The following is a 21,021-nucleotide window of genomic DNA, read 5'->3' as shown; positions in this document are numbered from 1 at the left end:
TGCAAACGTACCTGACACCGTTTATTGTCGAAGTAATCTTTTAGCATTTGAAAATTTCTGATGCAGACACTATTGGTTAACCACGTTCACTTTCTGTTCCTTTAAGTATCATCGCGGTGAGATCACATTCTGGTTAGTGTAGTGGGGAACTCGCACAAAGCTGACAGCTTTGTTTTGCAGTCACGAGATCTTGGTTTCCGGCAGCCATGGCGAGTGGTAGACACAGATAGGCTCTTGCAGCATGTCACCTGAGCAACTGCGTGTTTGTAGATTTCGTACTCTTTCTCCAGCATTCATTCTCTTATATATTATGTGCTGCCTGCCATAATGCAATTGATCTGTCTGAGTGGAGCGTTATGGCAGTAATGCATGATAAGGCTGCACCACTCATTGGGGTGTTCAATTCACCGAAATCATTAAATTTAGTCGCGGCGTGACATTCTTGCAGTTGGCAGGTGTCACGCACCAGCTTCGATTCACAACTGACTACAGCTTTAGTAATGCGTAGATCGCGCATACGGGGCTACTTATTCGTGTTTTGTAATCATAACCATCAGCACTCATTAGAGCAGCACCGCTTGCTTATAGCTGTGTAGATAAATAACATGAGTTATACTTGTACAGTGAATAGTGACTTGCCGAGCAACAATACGTTGACCCAGTCATATGACCGAATAATATCGTGCTTGCGAATACACACTTATGCTATGCTAGATGAAAACGCGGGATCACTACACCGTTATACAATACCCCGGCACACTGTGTTATTATTTTGTATCCCTTTTATTCGGCTAGCTTGCTCTGCTGGAATCCGTAGTGACCTAGCTACTGCTGTCAAGGCCTCTCGCCGTCATTGCTTTTACATTGTAGTAACTAACAATCGGGGAGTTCGTACCGCAGGTGCCGGTGCACGCCAACACATTCAACTGAGCGCGTTCAAGGGAACCAATCATACGTTTGCAGAGATAAATTCTGCAGTGAAAGCTTACGTGTATGTCATAAGAACGCAGCAAACTTGATGGGACCTGTGGCGTAACTAAGGCGGCCCATGAAGTGTTTCTAATTGCATCCTACTACCCGAATCACGTCCGTCCTTCACGATGTGGGCGCGAACTCGTTGTTGCTGTATGTGCACAAAGAGGTGTTAGCGCATTATTCATTTAATACCGTCCATATATTTCCAGGAGCATTCCTCTATCTCTAGCTTGGGCAATCACTGGCGATGTTGTTTGCTCAATCTACTTTATTAAAATTCACTGTGCTGATATATAGGGAACATTGTGCTGCGAATACTGCCACCTAGTTTCTGAACAAATTGCATGGCGTTCTCTTAACTGCACTGCTGCTGGCAATAGCGCCGTCAGAACTTTCATCATCGCTTTTTACGAACAACCTTTTTGTTGGCGCTGGCGCCATTTTAGGCATATGCCTTGTTCATGGCTCATCATCACGATTGTAACGCGTGCCACTGTTCGGCCGTTGGCAGTATTTTCACGAGCATCACCACGAACAATCGTATGCTAATATGCCACCATCTCTAGAACAGCAACGATGAATCACTGCACACAAATTCCTTCTGGTCCGCTAAAGTTACAAGGATTTGTTGTCTTCCGAAATGCATGCACAGACGGCGCCGCTTCCAGAACCTGTGTGGAGCGCGAAATCCAGCACTAAATACGAAGAGCTGTTGTTGCGCCATAGCACCGTGGTCAGAGTTGCACCGTGGCACCGTGGTCAACGAAATCACGTCAATAACAACAACCATCGTCGCCACGCAGCGCAATGTAATGGACAGGCCGTCAGATGGTCAGAGAAGTAAAAGTGAGTTTGGAGGATTCAACAACTGTCGCAGCAAAACGATTTTGTTTTCTCTAGGGCAGCAACTGGGGTCCTAATTTCCCGTGGGCTGAATAAGACGTGTACGAAGAGCAGTTTCTGGAAGTGAGTCTTGCCATCTGACCTACTTAAAACATTCCACATGCCAGTGAGCTCTTGTAGAGAACAAGCATGGCATATTGGACGAATTTTCTCGCTCGTACCGTGTTTGCGCACGCCGGCGTATGCCACGTGCAACATCCGTTGAATGCTGTACATGTGATGATGATGATGATGTGTTGTGTTTTGTGGCGCAAGGGCCAGGTTTGGCCAAAGAGCGCCATGACACGTGGTAATGTTGACGATGTACTATGGAAGATGTGACTTGGCTGTAAAGTGGCCTAAAAATATTCGCTGTAAAGTGCGTAAAATCTACGTGCTATAAAATTATGGCGATGACTAATGACGAATACTACGAACATTAAAATCGATCGTAGAAGAATGATGCAAAATATAAAATATATAAGATGGTAAAATTATTTGGAGCACTGCTGCCTCGCCAGAGCCCTTGAAACACAAGGGCCTAGAGGCGCGTGCTATACGAAAGACCTATCACAGCGGCATCCTCTGAAGAGAGGACCCGCTACGAACATGTGGGGCTAAAAACATGCAGGACAACATCTCTCAGAAAACTTAGGACTGCGTTGGCGTCAAATAAAGGTTCTGGGCCGAGTAGCATTACGGGATGTAGGGGGATGTGCTGCCGATATGCTAGGGAAAAATGTTTCCTTCTTTCAGATTCGGCTGCCCGATACTCCAGGAGAACGTGGAGGACGGTCAGCCTCTCCCCGCATCTACCACAGGTTGGAGGATCATTTCCAGTGAGTAGGAAGTTATGCGTGCCAAACGTGTGTCCTATTCTGAGGCGACAGAATAGGACATCTGTTCGCCGTGATTTTGTTACGGAGGGCCAAGAACCTAACTGTGGCTTTATTACGTGTAGTTTATTATTTACTTCTCCGTCCCACATACGTTGCCAGTGGTTTCGCAGTTTTCTTCTTAAGAAAGGCTTCAGGTCTGTGACAGGGACCGAAGCAGTAGGACAAACTGCATGCAATGAAATGGATGTGGCCATCTGGTCCGCTAGTACGTTTCCCTCAATGCCCCTATGTCCAGGCACCCGGCATATAATCACATGTTGGTTAGATATATATGCTTTACACAGTACAAAGTAGAGTTCATTAATTACCGGGTTTTTGTGGCTACAGAAAGACATCAAGGCCTTCACAACACTAAGGGAGTCCGTATATATAACTGATTTCTGGAGTTTTGATTTATTTATATGCTTTGCGACCGACAGCAGTGCGTAAGCCTCAGCCGTAAAGATACTAGTTTCCGGATGCAGTACATCGGTTTCCGAGAAGGATGGACCGACGGCTGCATAGGACACCCCGTCGTGTGACTTCGATGCGTCTGTGTAGAACTCCGTGCAGGAGTATTTGTGCTGGAGTTCCCGGAAATGCATTTGGATTTCAATCTCTGGAGCGTGTTTTGTAATTTGCATGAAGGATATATCGCATTGTATCAGCTGCCACTCCCAAGGAGGTAGCAGCTTGGCTGGATGGATTGGGCTCAGCTCGAGGATTGGGACACGCATTTCGTCACTAAGCTCCCTCACACGCAGCGAGAAAGGCTGTCTTACGGAGGGAAGATTATGAAAGAGTGTAGCACATGTCGTATCGTTAATGGTGTTAAAACACGGATGCTGAGAATTAGAGTGGACTTTCAAAAAATATGTTTGGCTGATGTATGTTCTCTGCAGATGAAGTGACCACTCATTTGATTCTGCATATAAGCTTTCAATAGGACTTGTTCTGAAAGCTCCAGTGGCCAGTCGGATTCCTAGATGGTGGACCGGATCTAGCATCTTTAGCGCGCTCGGGGCTGCAGAATGATAGATCACGGCACCGTAATCCAACCGTGATCGGATGAGGCTCTTGTAAAGATTCATTAAACATTTCCTGTCGCTGCCCCATGTTGTGTGGGATACTACTTTGAGTAAGTTCATTGTTTTTAAGCATTTAACCTTGAGGTACTTTATGTGTGGAATAAACGTTAATTTCGAATCAAGTATGATGCCTAAAAACTTGTGTTCTTTGTTCACAGGAATTCGCTGACCATACATTTCGATACTGGGTTCTGCAATGAGCCCTCTCTTTCTTGTGAAAAGCACACAAGAACTTTTGTTGGGGTTAACTTTAAATCCGTTTTCTTCTGCCCATTTGGACACTTTGTTCAAGCCCTGTTGAACTTGCCTCTCACATACAGTAAGGTTGCAGGATTTGAAACCTATCTGTATGTCGTCTACGTAAACAGAATAAAAAATGGCTGGCGGTAATGAAGCGCGAAGGGTGTTCATTTTCACGATGAAGAGCTTGCAGCTAAGTACACCTCCTTGAGGTACACCAGTTTCCTGTATAAAAGGTCGCGACAATACATTGCCAACTTTCACGCGGAATGTACGGTTGGACAAATAGCTTTCTATTAGGACGAGCATATTGCCACGGATGCCAATTCCCGACAAGTCTCTCAAGATTCCATAGCGCCACGTAGTGTCGTACGCCTTCTCCATATCGAGGAATACGGATAGGAAATATTGTTTGTGTAGAAAGGCGTCGCGAATGTTTCCCTCAATGCGCACAAGGTGATCGGTTGTGGACCGCCCTTCTCTGAAGCCACACTGAAAGGGATCGAGGAAATTGTTGAGTTCAAGGAAATGTGCAAGTCTGCGATTAACCATTTTTTCAAAAAGCTTACAGAGACAATTTGTCAGAGCTATCGGACGGTAACTTCCCGCCAAGGAAGGCTCTTTACCCTGCTTAAGAACAGGGACCACAATCGCATCTTTCCATGTGGATGGGAGGTAGCCCGTAGCCCAAATAGCGTTGAAAAGCGCAAGTAGTGTAAGTTTGGTGTCAGTGTGTAAGTTTCTGATCATTTCGTACATGACTCTATCAGGTCCCGGTGCAGAGCTTTTGCATGTGGTCAAGGCAGCTCTCAACTCTGCAATACTGAACGGCCGGTTATAAGGTTCATTCTGTCTGGATTTTCGTATTATTGGCTTACATTCTTCTATTTGTTTCTATTTCAAAAAGGATTGCGAATAATGGTTTGAACTCGACACGCTCTCAAAGTGTTCTCCAAGTGTGTCTGCCTGATCTTTCAGTGTTTCACCTTGTGTGTTCACCAAAGGAAGTGAATATGTTTGTCGCCCTTTTATCCTATGAACCCTGTTCCAGACTTTGGCCTCATCTGTATAGGAGTTGATACTAGATAAAAACTTCTGCCAACTCTCTCTTCTGGCTTGTCGGCGTGTTCGCCTGCCTTGGGATTTTACTTTTTTAAAATTGATAAGATTCTCCGCAGTGGGGGAGGCGCGTAGCATCCCCCACGCTTTGTTTTGTTTCTTACGAGCGATCCTACAATCGTCGTTCCACCACGGGACACGCCGTTTGCGTGCCAATCCATTTACTTGTGATATACATTTAGTTGCGGCGTCTATTATAAAGGCTGTAAAATATTCCACGGCAGCCTCAATTCCTAACGAGGACATGTCATCCCATGATATAATAGTTAAGTTTCGGAATTTCTCCCAGTCTGCTGTCTCAGTCTTCCACCTAGGAGCCTGTGGTGGATATTCGTCTTCTTTAAGTGTTCTTAATAGTACGGGGAAGTGGTCGCTTCCGTAAGGATCGTTCGTAACTTCCTATTCTAGTTCAGGCAGTATGGACGGAGAAACTATGCTCAGATCAATTGAAGAAAAGGTATTGTTTGCAACACAGTAATATGTGGGTTTCTTCTTATTCAGAAGGCACGCACCAGAAGAGAAAAGGAACTGTTCAACAAGACGACCTCGCGCATCTATACGAGAGTCGCCCCACAGGGAGCTGTGCGCATTGAAATCGCCAAGAACAATGTAAGGTTCTGGCAATTGATCAATAAAGGATTGGAATTCATGCTTCGTTAATTTGTAATGTGGGGGTATGTATAGAGAGCTAATCGTGGTGAGTTTGTTTAGGAGTACAGCTCGAACCGCCACTGCTTCGAGAGGCGTTTGTAGCTGTAAAAGTTGACATGCAATGCTCTTATGGATAGCAATGGCAACACCGCCCGATGATGCGACAGCATCATCGCGATCTTTGCGAAAAGTAATATGCTGTCGGAGAAAGTTCGCGTGTTTGGATTTTAAGTTGGTTTCTTGTAAACACAGCACCTTGGGATTGTGTTTGTGGATTAGTTCTTGAACATCATCAAGGTTTCTGAGGAGACCTCTGACGTTCCATTGAATTATCTGTGTATCCATGTTGGTAGTAAATAGGTGCTGTGTGTACAGAAACAGAAGTAGTGATTATGGAAATTACAGATTAGATTACAGAGCCCTTTCGAGGCCCTGTAACGGGGGTTCTGCCCTTTCTGTAGCGTTCGAGGGAGCCTAGCCGCTCCTTAGGCGCTTGGTGCGCCTTGAGGATGGGTGTAGTGTCCATTGCCTCTTGTGAGGCGCCGCACACTTGCTCTTGCGAGCGGGAAGTTACCAGCGAGGGTCCCGCCTTCGAGGGCAAGACCCCTGCGCCCACCAGCCCGGAGGTCGATGGGGCTCCCTGGGGGATTTGGCTGCGCCGGCTGTTGCCAGCGCTGGAAGGGAGCTGGGAGGTTGAGGCAGCCTCGGCTGCGCCCACCTTCGGGGTCGGTGGTCCCCTCTCCTCGGTTGACGGAGCAGCGCTAGCTGCAACCGCCGCGGGGGCAGATGGCTTAGCTGCCGACTCACTGATTGAGGGTCGGACAGCCGCCGGAGGCCGTTGTGACGCTGCCCCCTGACGCGCCACTTCGGCAAAGGTTTTCGTTGGTAGGTATGCTACCCGCCTTCGTGCCTCTTTGAACGATATATTCTCTTTCACTTTGATCGTTACTATTTCTTTTTCCTTCTTCCAGGAGGGGCACGACCGCGAGTACGCGGCGTGCTCCCCATCACAGTTTACACAGTGGGGAGCGTTCTCACACGTTTCAGTGGTGTGTTCTTGGGCACTACATTTAGCACAAGTTTGGCGGCCTCGGCAACTCTGCGAACTGTGGCCGAAGCGCTGGCACTTGAAACAGCGGAGTGGGTTTGGCACGTACGGCCTGACACGGAGCTTGATGTACCCGGCCTCCACAGACTCGGGCAGAATACTTGAACCGAATGTGAGTATTAGGTGCTTCGTTTGAATTTCTTTGCCATCCCTTCTCATCTTAATTCTTCTGACATTGACTACGTTCTGCTCACTTAAGCCCTCCAAGAGCTCAGCCTCTGTCAGCTGGAGCAAATCGTCATCAGAGACAACGCCGCGGGTGGTGTTCAGAGTGCGGTGTGGAGTTATTGTCAGTGGAACATCCCCAAATGACGCTAGACTGGGCAACTTTTCGTATTGTTTCTTATCATGCAGTTCTAACAGGAGATCACCACTTGCCAGCCTTGATACCTTGTAGCCTGGACCAAGGACATCAGTTAAGGACTTGGAAACTAGAAAAGGGGAGATATTTCGGACTTGTTTATCAGATTTTTCAGAGTGGATGACATGGTACCGTGGGAAGTTCGGTCTTTGACGACCAAAGAACTGAAATACATCTTCGGTGCGCCCTCTTTTTTGAGGGCGATCAGGAATTGAAGGGAAGGAACTTGCCATAGAAAAATGTAGTTTTCGGCAATAACGCCAGCCACCCACCATGGAGCCCTACGAGGGGACGCTACAGGGACTGTATGAACAGGTCCTGTAGACGCCAGCTGTACGTCATCACTATAACCAAATATGAAATAACCTAGGTTGGCTATTCACACAAGGTTAACCCTTGCTGCCTGGAAAAATTGGAAGTAAGCGGAAGCTAGGATAAGACAGGAAAGATGGAAAGTGCGAAAAAGACGAAGGCTGGAGGGAGAGAGAGACAGGAAAAGGCAACTACCGATTTCCCCCGGGTGGGTCAGTCCGGGGGTGCCGTCTACGTGAAGCAGAGGCCAAAGGGGTGTGTTGCCTCCGCCGGGGGGCCTTAAAGGTCCGAACACCCAGCATCGGATCAACCCCCAGGATCCCCTTTTCCTCGGACACGGCTGAGCCGCGCACGGCTACACGCGGGAGGGTCCAACCCTCGTGTGCTCGGGTACGTGGTGTCGCAACACACCAAACGCCTGCTGACGCAGACGCCCCTGCGGGGGCTGTACATGTGCTGCATCAAAGATTGCGCTGACTGTTGAATGCATCGTGTAGCTTAGATAAGATTGTAATAAAGGCCAAATGCAACAAAATTTTGGATTACATAAGTAAGTCTAGTTAGACCTAGTGCGAATACAAAGCAGACGCCAAGCGATATTGTAGGTGTGAAGTACAAGTGCAAATGTCCCGGAAAACCTCGAGAAGTAGGCGTTTCTCATTCCGAAATTAAGCGCTGCCATTACCGCTCGCCGGAAGTAACGCACGACCCAGACATAACGACTGCTCAGGTTGACCTTCGGAATTGGACACCGCTCATTGCTGGCGTCGACGGGCTTTATAAAGTGTCGAAGGCGACGTGAGGGGATGGACTTCAGATACAGTAACCAGGTGCATGCGTCGATGCATATGTTCAATTTAGGTGCTACTAATAAGAAAATTAGACAGTTACCAGCCCTGGATCTTCGAGAATATTTCTTCAATGGTATTTGCTGGCTATTGATAACCAACTAGCCGAAGTTAAATTTAGTTGCAGTTGGTATTTAACCCCAGAATGCGCGAATATCGCAACTAGATCCAGAGGGGCATAGGGGCAAGTTGCCGTTCAATTGAAAAGAGTTCGGTTAGCTCCCTTTTAAGTGATGCTCCTTTCTGTACAAAGAAAAATGCAGAACGAGCTTAAAATCGCAGACGCATATAACCTATTTGCTCCACAAAAGCTGTGCGAGCGCGCCATCGTTATTTTTAAAACTTAACCAGCGAGTCTCTTTCATAGTACTGTGATGAAGAAGCTATGCTTTCATGAGTCGTAATAGGTATTGGATGTCGTGACGGCGGGCAATCGTTGCGCCCAGATGCTGTCCTAGTTCAGTTACCGTTAGCGATACGAGAGATACGAGACTTGGAATTGAATTCACCCTGCTGGTTGTGACCTCTCAGTACATAATATTACACATTGCTAATCTGCGTGATTGAGTCAGTATTGTTACCTCTGAACTGTTTGACGAACAATTTGTGTCACCCCGCCGAAGCCACGGGGAAAATCTGCACGTTTCACACACACTTAAACGCCCGCAACCGTTTAAAAAGGCCTAGTAGGCTGCAACGGCGACGTCAGCACTTGCTCGCGCATTCTCGCGTCCTCACCCACGGTGCACATGACGCGCTGATGCCTGCGTGGACTCGCCAGTTCTGTCTCCCTTGAGCAAGCGAAAAGTTTAAGCTTCGCGTGTGCATTCGCCCCGTCCCCTCTTACTGGTCGAGGGAGACAGCGCTGGATTAAGGAGGGGGGGGGGCGCTAAGGGGCTGTAGCCCAGTGCCTCACCTCGGACAGTAGGAGATGGGGGCCCATTTATTATAGCTTGCTTAGCATTTGGAACCATGGGCAACGCAACTTCGAGCGACATATATGAAGCGAGAGAACCAGAACGAGCGGACGGGGCCCCCCGCCTTATGTAACAGCACGCGTTTAACCTGATCATTTGGGGAGAGCTTGTCGAGCTGCAAAAGCAGGAATCCCCCGCCACCCCGGCGGAGTGCCCTCTTTCTTACGAAGCGAGGTGCGTTTACTTGGAAGAGTTTTCGTGGTTTCCTGTCAGTCTATCTGTCCAGTGCTGTCTGGAGATGAGGGGCAAGGGGGAAATACCTGAAACAAGTAATTTGAGATGAGGACCTAAATCTCCCTTGCCCCTCGTCCCCACCACGTCACCTTCCACCTCTCAAATAGTTCCGCCGCTGTCCTTCTCATAGAAAGGATGTGCTGCAGTACCCTACAGTGCCTCCCATTCGACTTTTCTTTACCGTGATGATAATTTGGGCGGGGGAGGATGAGTCCGATAGCAGATGATGAGTCTGATGGTAGAGTCTAGGCAGGAAAGGAAAGAAGACGTCACACGTGCTTTTGTCTGCGTGCCGTGGGGCATGGAACGTTCACTCTTCGGGCTAGGGTTGCAGAAGAGCGAAGGGGAAGTTAGAGAGCTGAACACAAAGGTCTATCTCCAGGGCCCATTCCTGCCTAGTGGCTGCGCACACTCGCACGCGCTCGACGGAAAAAAGTAGGTCAGACTGGCCGCCGAACTTTCCAGAAAGAAGTAGAAAATGATGACTCAGAAGCGACGGATGGCGCGTAACTTCGCCCGCGCTAGGAGTCGCCCTCTCCCCTTCGTTCTCGCGCTGGGCGTCGACGGGGCGAATGAAAAATCGTAACTTCATAGAACAGAAGATTCCTCCTAGCCAATAAGAGGGCGAGACCGGAACGGGAGAAGGAGTGAGTTTGTACGGAGAAGGAGGGAATTTGTACAAGGAACTCTATGCGTAGGTGAACGCCTACTTTGGCACTAGTAACAGATAGACGCGACGCACGTCTATAAAAGGAAGTTGATCGCGGGCTGATATTCAGCCCGGAGCCGCCGGTAAAGCTTGCATACGCCCTCCCGCTGAGGAGCTCCCGGGGGACGTTCCACTCTCGGCCAGCCACGGGCCATCCAAGCAGCGTGCGCCAGTCATCGGGACGGCCTCCGTTGGACACCTGCGGTCGCGTCGGACTCACGAAGTGCCCGGTGAACAATTACCATTCATTCATGGGAAAATGCTCGGTCAGAAGCATCAAAGTGGTGCGTATAAACGATAAAGGAAGTTAGAAAGAGAAGAGCGTGAAAAGAAGCTACCAAAGATGACAAAGCACCTACTGAATGAAGCTTCCACGGAGCAGTGTGATCGCTCTACCCAGGGACTCCAAATAGTACCGACTATGCTTCTGTTGGGGACTTGCCAACTTCATCACCACGGTTTCCTGGCAAGAAGCAAGGCTTGACTCATATTGGTTGTCGGGAACCTGTGAAAACGGTGCCAACCTCAGTCGTCCATATTTCTGAGCAACCGACGCTAACCGAGCCCTGTCCTGTCCCTGAGTCAGCAACGTCTATGCTACTCGGCGGGGGCCTGCCACAAAGCTCCAGGTGTCCGGTCCGCCACGTTCGATTTCTACTACTGCTTATCAACAGGTGCCAAACCTCTCTGATGAGCCTCCTTCTACTGACAAGCGCCAGGAAGCAACACTCCAAGACATGACTCACTTATTTCCCGTTAGTTTGGCTTCAAATAATCTGGTTCCCACCCACGAAGTGTGCCTCGAGAGGATGAATGAGACGGCTTCTCGTTGCGGCAACAAAGAAGTACAGACACCCCCGCAGAAAGAGGTACGTTGCGAGATTCTTCGAAGTGACCCTGCTAAGTGGCCGAACGTTATTACTGACAGCTTTCGGAGTGTATGCCTCGAGAAAGGGCCATTGCATTTTCAAAATCGGGCAGAAAATTTTCTGTCATCCGAAAGGCAATACAAAACTCAGAAATGCTATATGTCACCTCATCTTTTCGTGCGAAAGGCTGTAAATCTCTAGACGTACAAGAGACACTGGTTAATCTACTCGGAGTCCATAGATTCCGTTTACTATTTCATGTGCAAACTATTTTCGATTTGAAGCAACCCCAGTGCTTTCACCGCGCACGGCTCTTCTGATTGAAAAAGAGCAGAAGAAAAGGTTTGCGCACATGAAAATAGCGTCGAGCACCTCAACTACGTGGCAGCATGGTTGGCCCGCTCTAACTCGAGAAGCACAATTGAGAAGGAGCTGGTTAATCATTTTATCACTGAGACCTTACTGGACAGAGGTGTTGAAGCACGCAGTCGTTGTATTTAAGCTTCTAGCTGAGCGGAACCTGGCGTTTATAGGCAGTGAGGAGATTTTTGGTTCACCGAGAAATGGCAATTTTATGGGAGTGCTTGAGGCCATTGCCAGTTTTGATCCCTTTCTAGAGGAGCAAATGAAATGCTACGGGAACAGATGAAAAGCTCACCAATTGTATCTTTCAAAAACCATTTGTGATCAGTTTACCAAGCATATCGCAAAGGCTGTCAAGGAACGTCTCGTAGACGAAGTGAAACGCGCAAAATATTTCTCTTCAATTGTTGATGCGACTTCAGACCTTACTCACGTTGATCAGCTGTGAGTTGTTTTACGATACTATTTAAATGGAGAAGTGTACGAACGCTTTCTTGGATTTGTTCCAATTGAATCGCATACCGACTTGTATCTCTTTATTACCGTGATGTCCCTCTTGACGACCAATGGCATCTGAATTGATGATTGTAGGGGCCAAGCTTATGATAATGCGACTAATATGTCAGGAAAATACAAAGCACTGCAAGGTCAAATCGAACACCTGAATGAATTGGCAGTCTACGTCCTGTGTGCTGGTCAGTCACTGAACTTAGTTGGCGCGTGTAGCGTGGACAGTTGCCTTGAGGCAGTCAAATTTTTCACTGTAATTCAGAGACTGTATGTGTTCTTTGCTGCCTCACCTAAGCGATAGAGGTATCTTTTCGAGAGCATGGGCGGAACTGGCCAGCAGCTTGTTTCGAAAAGTCTCTCTGAGACCTGGTGGTTAAGACACGCTGAATCATGTAAGGCCACTCTGAAAAATTTCAATGTAGTCTTGTGTTGCCTTGAAGCTATATCACAGAACGAGAAAGAAAACGGTCACACTAGGAACGAAGCGCACTCTCTCTTCAAAAAATTGACAAAACTAGAGGCTGCATTCATGGTGATTTTCTGGAGTGAAATCTTGGAGCGCTTTGACAAAACGGGCGTAGCAGTTCAGAAACCAGGTCTAGGCATTTCAACTGCTGTAGACCTGCTGAGCTCTCTAGAAGCATTTGTTAATTCTTTGCGACCTCTCTTTGATACCTTCGAAGAGAGCGCACGCACGCTAAGTACCAATCGATGGTATCAGTATGAGGGCAAACGCATCGTTTTGAGTAAGCACCCGGACGGGAAAAGCGATAGTGCGCTACAAGGTAGAAAAAAGATTATCGTAGAAACCTACACTGTTGTACTTGACACTTTAGGCTCTGCTTTGCGAGTGCCAAAGGCTGCCTGCACTGAACTCTGCGAAAGGTTCAGATTCTTAAAATTGCTGGCAGAAGTTTGGAGCGAGGCCTCTCTGGCAGGGGACGCTGAGAAGTTGGTGAAAACCTACAAAAATGATTTGGAAACAACATTTTCTGTTGAAATCGTTCAGTTTGCGAACTTTCTGCACAACTATGTGTGCCAGGACACGAGTCCCCTGGGAATAATGAAGTTGCTGCACGAAAGAAAGCTTATTTATGTATTCCTAACCTTTGTATTCCTTTTCGAATGTACTTAAGCATACCCGTCGCAAACTGTGAGGCCGAACAATCGTTTTCCACGTAGTCGGTGATAAAAAATCGCCTTCGTTCGAGTCTCCTTGACGACATGGTGAACTCGCTTGCTATCGTGTTCATTGAAAGTGACCTCCTCCGCGATCTATCCTTCGAACAGACTATATCTGATTTCGCCAAAGCGAAGGCGCAAAAGATGCCATTTTAAAAGAGGACTGTTTGCGCTATACATGAATAAGTTCGTTATGTCGCCTCCCAGCCTCCACGTTGCCAATGAAACGCTGAGCAGTGTAATCCAAGATATGCAAATCTTCGTTGTTCGTCTCTAGTTTGTTTTTCTTGAGATATTTAGCGTGCTTATAAAGAACTGTATTGTTGTTGTTTTTGATAGTGCTACGTTTATCTGGTGTCTTCGTTGCTTGTGTTGCCTTTAACGAAAATATTTTCAAATAATGTTTATTAAATACAGTAGCTAATTTTCATCTGCATTCTACTGCATTTTTATGGTATTTGTATTGCCTTAAGTATTGTGTATATCAATTACATATTTAAAGACTAACGTGTATAACGATTACTGCAGTCTGATGCTTGAATTTTAATAAACAATGTTTTGGATGCAACCATGCGGCTCCTCACGTGGTTAAACTTAGTTTTGCAAACAAAGCCTAGCTTCAGAAGGATCGACATCTCAGCTGTGTTGTCCTTTCTACGTTCTTGTTCGCCTTCAGTGCACTAAACTTTTCCTTAAAGCCTAGATTTTGCTGAAAACAGAATGCAGATTAGTCACAAAGTGAACATACGTGCTGGTGCTTACAACAGCACGCGCTTCAAGCAAGTTCTGCTGTTTTTCTTATAATAATAATAATAATAATAATAATAATAATAATAATAATAATAATAATAATAATAATAATAATAATAATAATAATGCCGTTGATCGCACGTCGTTCTTTTTAGTTTGGTGGAATTACAATGAAACATGGTACATTTCCAGTAGCGTATACAGCAAACGACAAGGGGGGGGGGGGGGCGTGCAGGAGCCAGTATAGGGAAAGAGGGCCTGCATGCGCATTAGCCCAGGGCCCCCATTTTTCTTAATCCGGCCCTGGAGGGAGACGCTGGTGGTGTCTGTAAGTGCGTGCTTGCGTGCCCGCCAGTACGTTTGGCTCTTATGTGCCAGTGGCGGTTAGGCAATCCGTATAACTGACTGCCCTGTGCCGAGCGGCCGCCGCAAGCGTGGAGAGCGTTCGATCTCTCCTTCTCTTGAGCGAGGGTGTCCTGAAGATGCTGTGAAGGACGCCACCGCCAACGGCCAAAGAACTTCAGTCTTCAGCACAAGCTGGAGTGTTCGTGTCGCCCTCCGTCACAAATATTGCGCAGCTGTAGCTCCCGATCGACGTAATTAAAGGACATTTTTATTAGTCACGTCGATCGTCTAGAGTCTCTCCCTGGGCCCCTCCCTGCTGGTCAACCTCCAGACCACTATACCCACGCTCCAGGTTGCACAGGTGCAACAGCATACGTCCTGTATTGTGGTTGTGTTGGGAGCTCTCTCCTAAACGATGTGCGAATGCTGAGGACCCGATTTTAGAGACGTACCGAGGACGAAGAACTATCCGTGTCAGGAGATATGTTTTCGCTTCCTGAAACAGCGATGTTTCTGCACTTAAATTTAAAGCATGCTAGCCCGGGTTCCGGCTATGCATTAGTTGAAACAAATGACACGAATGCATAAAGGACAACATGCTTAGTAGCTCGATCAGTTTCTGAAGCCCAAAAACGTTTCAAGGTATGGAAACCTAGAGATGGGCGTAGTTGGTGTAGTTTCATCGTTAGGCTGCCCTGTGGCTGATAGAATTATACACAAAATCAGTGGGAAACAAGGAACACACGACAAGCGAGGCCCAAAGTTAGACTCTCTTGCAGACGGTGAATATCTTACTGTTGACATCACTCGAATGTGATCGCCCCTTTGCGGTGAACCGAAATATCATTCCACTTTGTGAACCTGCTTTTTTTCTACATGATTCAACGAATGGAAAGCAGTATTTTTCCGTGCTCCAGAATTATACGTTGCGATTTATCCTAAAATATGAGGACGCCGCGCACCACCTTACATCAACCGGCATCTCGGTTCAGCACCATCTTTCTCGGCATTGGTTTGGGCATTGTAGTCAGTACAAAAATGGCCGCCATTCAGTTCTGATTTGACGCAATGAGGTTATTTATCTCCAAGGTTAGTTAAAGCAACAAATTCAACTCGAGGAGTGCCGTAGTCAAGAACAGCTCGAGAAACAAATCCTACACGTTGTCATAAACTTAGCACCGCAGCTTCTGTTTAAGCTTGTGGATGCGCCCACATGAAATATATCGCAGTAAGATCATCCGACAGCATCGCTAATCAGAAATTTACAATGGTAACGTACTTTCCAGATACACTGATGACGTACACATTTGCATTTTTTACCAATTTCACACTAGCGTCGTCCAGACCGTGTGTCTGCAGTCTTCTAACGGCGACGAGTGTTGGGTGCGGCGCCAGTACGCATGGGTGTACAAGACGACTTCTAGTTGGAATGTATTCTGCTGCGCTGTTCGCTTAAGGAGTGGTCCTCACCTCAACAAGGCCGCTGACAAGCCGTGCGGTCGATGCTCGCGCGATATTGTTAAAAAATTCCATGGGCGTACTTAACGTACAATGGGTGTTTTCGATTCATCTCCATTTAATGAACTTCATGAGAAAACCTAGATCCCCTGTATTTTCCCTCAATGACCGGGCCGACATATGCATGCCGTAACTCGCTTCAGGCACATTAAGCATGATGCATAACGGCTTCGTTGCCACCACTGCACTAGTGCGATATGTATAACGTCAGCCTTGTAGAGAAAGCACAAGGATGGCTGTTTCACGATAAACAGACAGAACTTCGTCATACTTAATAAAGTTGTAAGGAGAATATATTAGGAGCCTTGGCTTGTATTTGCAATTGTCCACAATTGTTTAGGAGGCCCTTAAAGGAGATACTATAGCTAGAGTAGTTAAATCTGCAAACTGTGAAACATTGCAATCAGTGTTCTGATGGATAGAGCAACTCATTACAACGTTTTTATTTCTATCGTTTCAGAAAATGCCCCGTACGGTGTACGTGTGAACTTAATCAGGTAAGATCACTGTTACGTTTCTCGCTGTATTTGTGTATTCAGCCGTCTCGTGTTGCAAGGTTTCGCTACCAACAAGGAACTTGCGCAAGTACTATAAAGCGTTTCAGAACCTATACACTGTTGAAATCGTTCTTAGGGTGTGTATTTTACTGACCTGCCGTGGTTGGTCAGTGGCTATGGTGTTAGGTTGCTGAGCACGAGGTCCCGGGATCGAATTCCGGCCGCGGCGGCCGCATTTCGATGGGGGCGAAATGCGAGAACACCCGTTTACTCAGATTTAGGTGCAAATTAAAGAACCCCAGGTGGTCGAAATTTCCGGAGTCCCCCACTACGGCGTGCCTCATATTCAGAAAGTCGTTTTGGCACGTAAAACCCCATAACTAATTTTTTTTATTTTACTGGTAGCTGATTATCAAGCCTCTTTTGAGGTTTTAGAAAGCGTAACAAGACCGGCGAACAAGTTTTTGTAAGGGGAACAATTCTGTTTGTGTCACCAGCCTGGCAGGGACGACTGCAGCAAAGAAACAAGGAGACGTCGATAGCAGCAAGGTGGCGTTCGCTTGCCTCCGTCGCAATTTTCGGTCATTTGTCTACTGTCGCGCTGTTCGCATCACACCGTGACCACTCTGTATTTTTTCCCCCGCCGAAGCAACATTATGGCGTTCTGCCACGCAGGGCACAATTTCAAACTCATGGGACGTGTAAGTTGCTAGGCTGAAACGTAAACACCAGGTCAGGCGGATGCGCAGTGTGAGGCTGACGCAGCAAGGTTTCACGCAGGCGCAGCAAGCATGCGCTATTTCTCATGCTCGTCGAGGAAAGAATGTTGTTGAAGAAGTGAATGCTCTGTTTATATATATATATATATATATAGACACACGACGGGAAGGGCTAGCACAGTGTACTGTGGCGAATGTAGCCCAAAAATGTTCGGTTCCTGAGGTAATTTGGCGTATACAAATCCAGGAACGAACAGTGATACGACAACGCATCTTTTCTCTCATTCCCGTCGACGCCATACGAGAAATAGCGGCGACGATGCTGAATCCAGGCGGTTGTTTCGCATTATATGGTGCTTTGTGGTATTGCGAACAAAACACTCAATTTACTGGAAGCTCGCATTTAAATGAGACGCAAACAAGCAAGCACTTAAGTATTCTGTAAAATCAGTCCAAACATTACACATTTTGTAAAACAGTGTCACATCCAAGGTTATAGGTCGGTCACCGAGAAGAGAGGCTGGAAAGACTGTGTGGGCAGAGCATCAGAAATGTTGCAGTTCATCAACACGTGGCACGACCGCCCTTCATGCTTATTTCAAGAATGTTCGTGAATGGCCTCCCTGCTTGAAGTACCAGGCTTAGACAGCAGCCGACCGGATGCTCTTTACCAGTCGGCTGACACAAAACGTTGACACAAAACGGGACATCTGTGAAGTTCTTGAAATTGGCGCTTGCGCGGGTATTCTATGTGCGGGTTAGTTGCTCGAGACGCTTAAGGTTATACTGATACCATTGAGGAAGGCATTTAGTTGGCCCAAACTGCTCAAGATATGCCAAAAAAAGAGGGCGAAACGAAACCGCTTTTCGCGTGTCAGCTAAAACACTATGAAACATGTAACCACGAATTACGGAACAGTGATGTGCTCGCAGAAACCTGAGCCCCTTTGCCAAATGGGTCATCAGGTCTGCTCGGACACTAAATTTATTTGAAAACGGCAACCTAATGTACACAGTGCAGACCGAGTCGAAATTTGCATGAGAAACCGAAACAGACACGTATCTGTACCTTCACGTCACAAAAAGCTCTTTTAATTTGCGGGTGGCACTTCGCTGCAATATAAAAAGTGGTTTCGCTAGTAAACACTGTCTCTTCAGTACCGCGAACATACTTCCTAGTGCAGAACTGGCGTTGCTTCGGCAACACTCTCGTGGAAGTGCGCCTCTACTAACAAGACACTGCTTAAGCCGTAACGCAGAATAATCAGTGGCATCCCTACTCTCCCTTTAAGCCATTCTCTTACAAAGTGAATGCTTCTGATCTGTCCTCACGGGTAGTGCTGTTAAAGTCAACGTCCTGGGCTGCAAAGTTGATAGGGGACAGCGCACATTCAAGAAAAACACAGACGCCTGTAGTCGTGTCGCTCGAAGTTCCACATGCGTTTCAACATGGCCTGGTATCCCTGTCTTACCTCTTACGGTTTTTTCCTTTGTTTTTGAGCCAGCTTGTTCGGTGGCACCACGAGCCAGCGGTGGTTTCGTACAAGAAGGCAGGCATTACAGACAAATGTTTTAATCGTGATTTATTTTTTATTACACGTAACAGGGCTTCGCTCACTGGCACGACTTGTCGGTAAAATGAAACCGCACTACTAGTCTCACCGTTGGAAGAAACACAGGGATCTCAACAAATACTTTATTGCATTACCACATTTGCGCCTTAATACATGGGCCTTTGTTGTATTTTAGATGTTCATAAGTTTCTGAAATACCTGAGGCAGAAAGGTTAAGTGCTGGGCGAGCCAGTACATGATCCACAGAAAAGAAAACAGTGCAAAAATACATTTACAAGAGATAAGTGTACCCATCACGAACGCTGGAACTTGTTCATTCAGCATTGCTTCGGTGTACTCCTTGTTTCTTCTGTAGGCGTCCATTTCGCTGATACTGCTCTTAAACAAATGCCTGTGCAACGGCACGCCGGAGCCAGTGTTGTGGTGTAGCTGTTCTACACGCAATCTAACGCTTATTCCCGTCCATGAGCATTTATATCATCCTTGTTCACCTCGTCGAGAATTTAATCGCAGCGGCTAATAAACAATACTCCGCAAGGCTAAATTGTGCTTTAAATTTAACACAACAGCTGAAACGTCGTGCGATATGTACTAACATCCGAACTTCCGGTAGCAAACGGCTAATACGCGAACATCTTGGGCGTACACAAAGCACGAGAAAAAGACATTCAACGAGGGATAGCTCCACTGTTGACATTCATTTTCATGACTCGTCAATAGTCCACATCACCAACCTATCGTGGTGTAACAAATCATTTTATTACTCGCGTTTACGGGGTGAAACGCCCATCTAAATATGTGGCATGCTGTAGTAGAGGAATCCGAATTAGTTCGGATAAATTGGAGTCCTTTAATGTGCACCCAGTGCACAATAAACTACACGGCTGTTTTTGCATATTGTGCCCAATGAAATGCGGCCGCCGCGGCCCCGATTCCATCCCGCAACCTCGTGCTGCGCAGCGCAACCCCTAAACTACTAAGCATTCACGGTGTGTTGACAGACAATTATATCAGTCATTTATCATCTACCACCACCGAAATTAGGTCCTCCAAGACCAGTGCCTTCACATATAAAAAACGCGCAAGAACAGTAGCACTCAATTTTTCTTTCGAAAGAAGACGTTGGTTAAGAGCGCTAATTAAGTGAAGCATGTGTAAAGAAAACACACATAAATTTTTTCCCTAATTTTTTAAGCCGAGAGCGCGGGGGGCCTCATTATATACGTTGCAGGAAATAGACACACGGTAGGAAACGAGACTGAAAACGTCGTTTGTGTTAACCACTACTTAGCATGCGGGAGTTCTTTTATTTCCTCATTTTGTTCTACATATTGCGCAGGAAAAGAACCCCAGCTTGTTGCCGGCGTTGCCACGAACCTCTTCTTTCGCATTGAGCAGCGAACAGCACAGTGACGATAGGGCACAACAAAGATGAAAACAGCAGCTATGCGTTTGGCTATGCTGTGGAGCGAGCAGTCTCCCTTTTACATGCCTTAGACATAATTACCGATAGCGATCTGCAGCAAGTTGATAGATGGCGCTTCACATTTTAAATGCCCCATTCGCTCTACGAAGCTTGCGCGCGTCACCTTCTTCTCTTGATATTTATTAAGTGGTGTTGCGAACGACGCGCTAAGCAATGCATCAGTCATATCATAAAAAGAGTAGTTTTCTATATGTTGCACTTCCATAACGAGTTTTTATGAGCGGAGAATGTGATGTTCAGGTTCCAGTATATAGAACTTGAAGGGAAATGATTCCGCACCAACTGTATCAAGAATACTCTTGTAACTTGCCCCTCATGAATTGCGCACAACTCATCGGTGAGAGAAAGGCATTCATACCAAAGGTTCACTAAAAATAAGAAAGGCTATTTATTCGTAATTGAGATGCAGAAACTCAATTTGATAAATGCTCTGCGAAGTTTGCAATGCCAAGCATGTACTGTTGTCCTCAATTTCAAGTTAGACTCACAGCCGGAGACAAATCACGGCATTGACATTGAATCACTGGTGCATATACTTCTGCGAAGGTGGGCATAAGCCACTGCAACGAGCGACGCCGCCGCAGCAGCAGTAGGGATGGTGCGGCTTGGTGGGAGTCTTTGCCGTCACGCAATCTCTCGTTTACCTCCAGAACATGACCTGTTGAATCTACGAGGAGCGGCGAGCGATATTTGAACGCGTCTTCTGTAAGAGTGTCAGCACCTACATTACTTTCCTTACATCGCGGTACTGAGGTATGCTAGTGAAGACGACATTTGCGCCTGGCCTAGCTTTGCTTGCAAGTGTTTAGGTGACGTGCGAAGAAGT

At 46.8% G+C, this 21,021-nt stretch overlaps 1 protein-coding gene across 2 annotated transcripts in view; it reads left to right on the top strand.

Moving 5' to 3' along the window:
• The window catches only part of LOC142576296 (putative oxidoreductase YxbG), a 48,195-nt gene that overhangs the window by 17,870 nt on the left and 9,304 nt on the right, over positions 1 to 21,021 (top strand). For both annotated transcript variants that reach the window (XM_075686353.1, XM_075686352.1), the window contains exon 3: positions 16,380 to 16,416. In XM_075686353.1, coding sequence (XP_075542468.1) covers positions 16,380 to 16,416 — 37 coding nt within the window. The remainder of the gene's footprint in view (positions 1 to 16,379; positions 16,417 to 21,021) is intronic.

The sequence above is a fragment of the Dermacentor variabilis genome, chromosome 3 (assembly GCF_050947875.1).
Source record: "Dermacentor variabilis isolate Ectoservices chromosome 3, ASM5094787v1, whole genome shotgun sequence".
Lineage (NCBI taxonomy): Eukaryota > Metazoa > Arthropoda > Arachnida > Ixodida > Ixodidae > Dermacentor > Dermacentor variabilis.
Note: the sequence above shows the minus strand (reverse complement) of the source record. Positions and strands in the feature narration are given on the sequence as shown.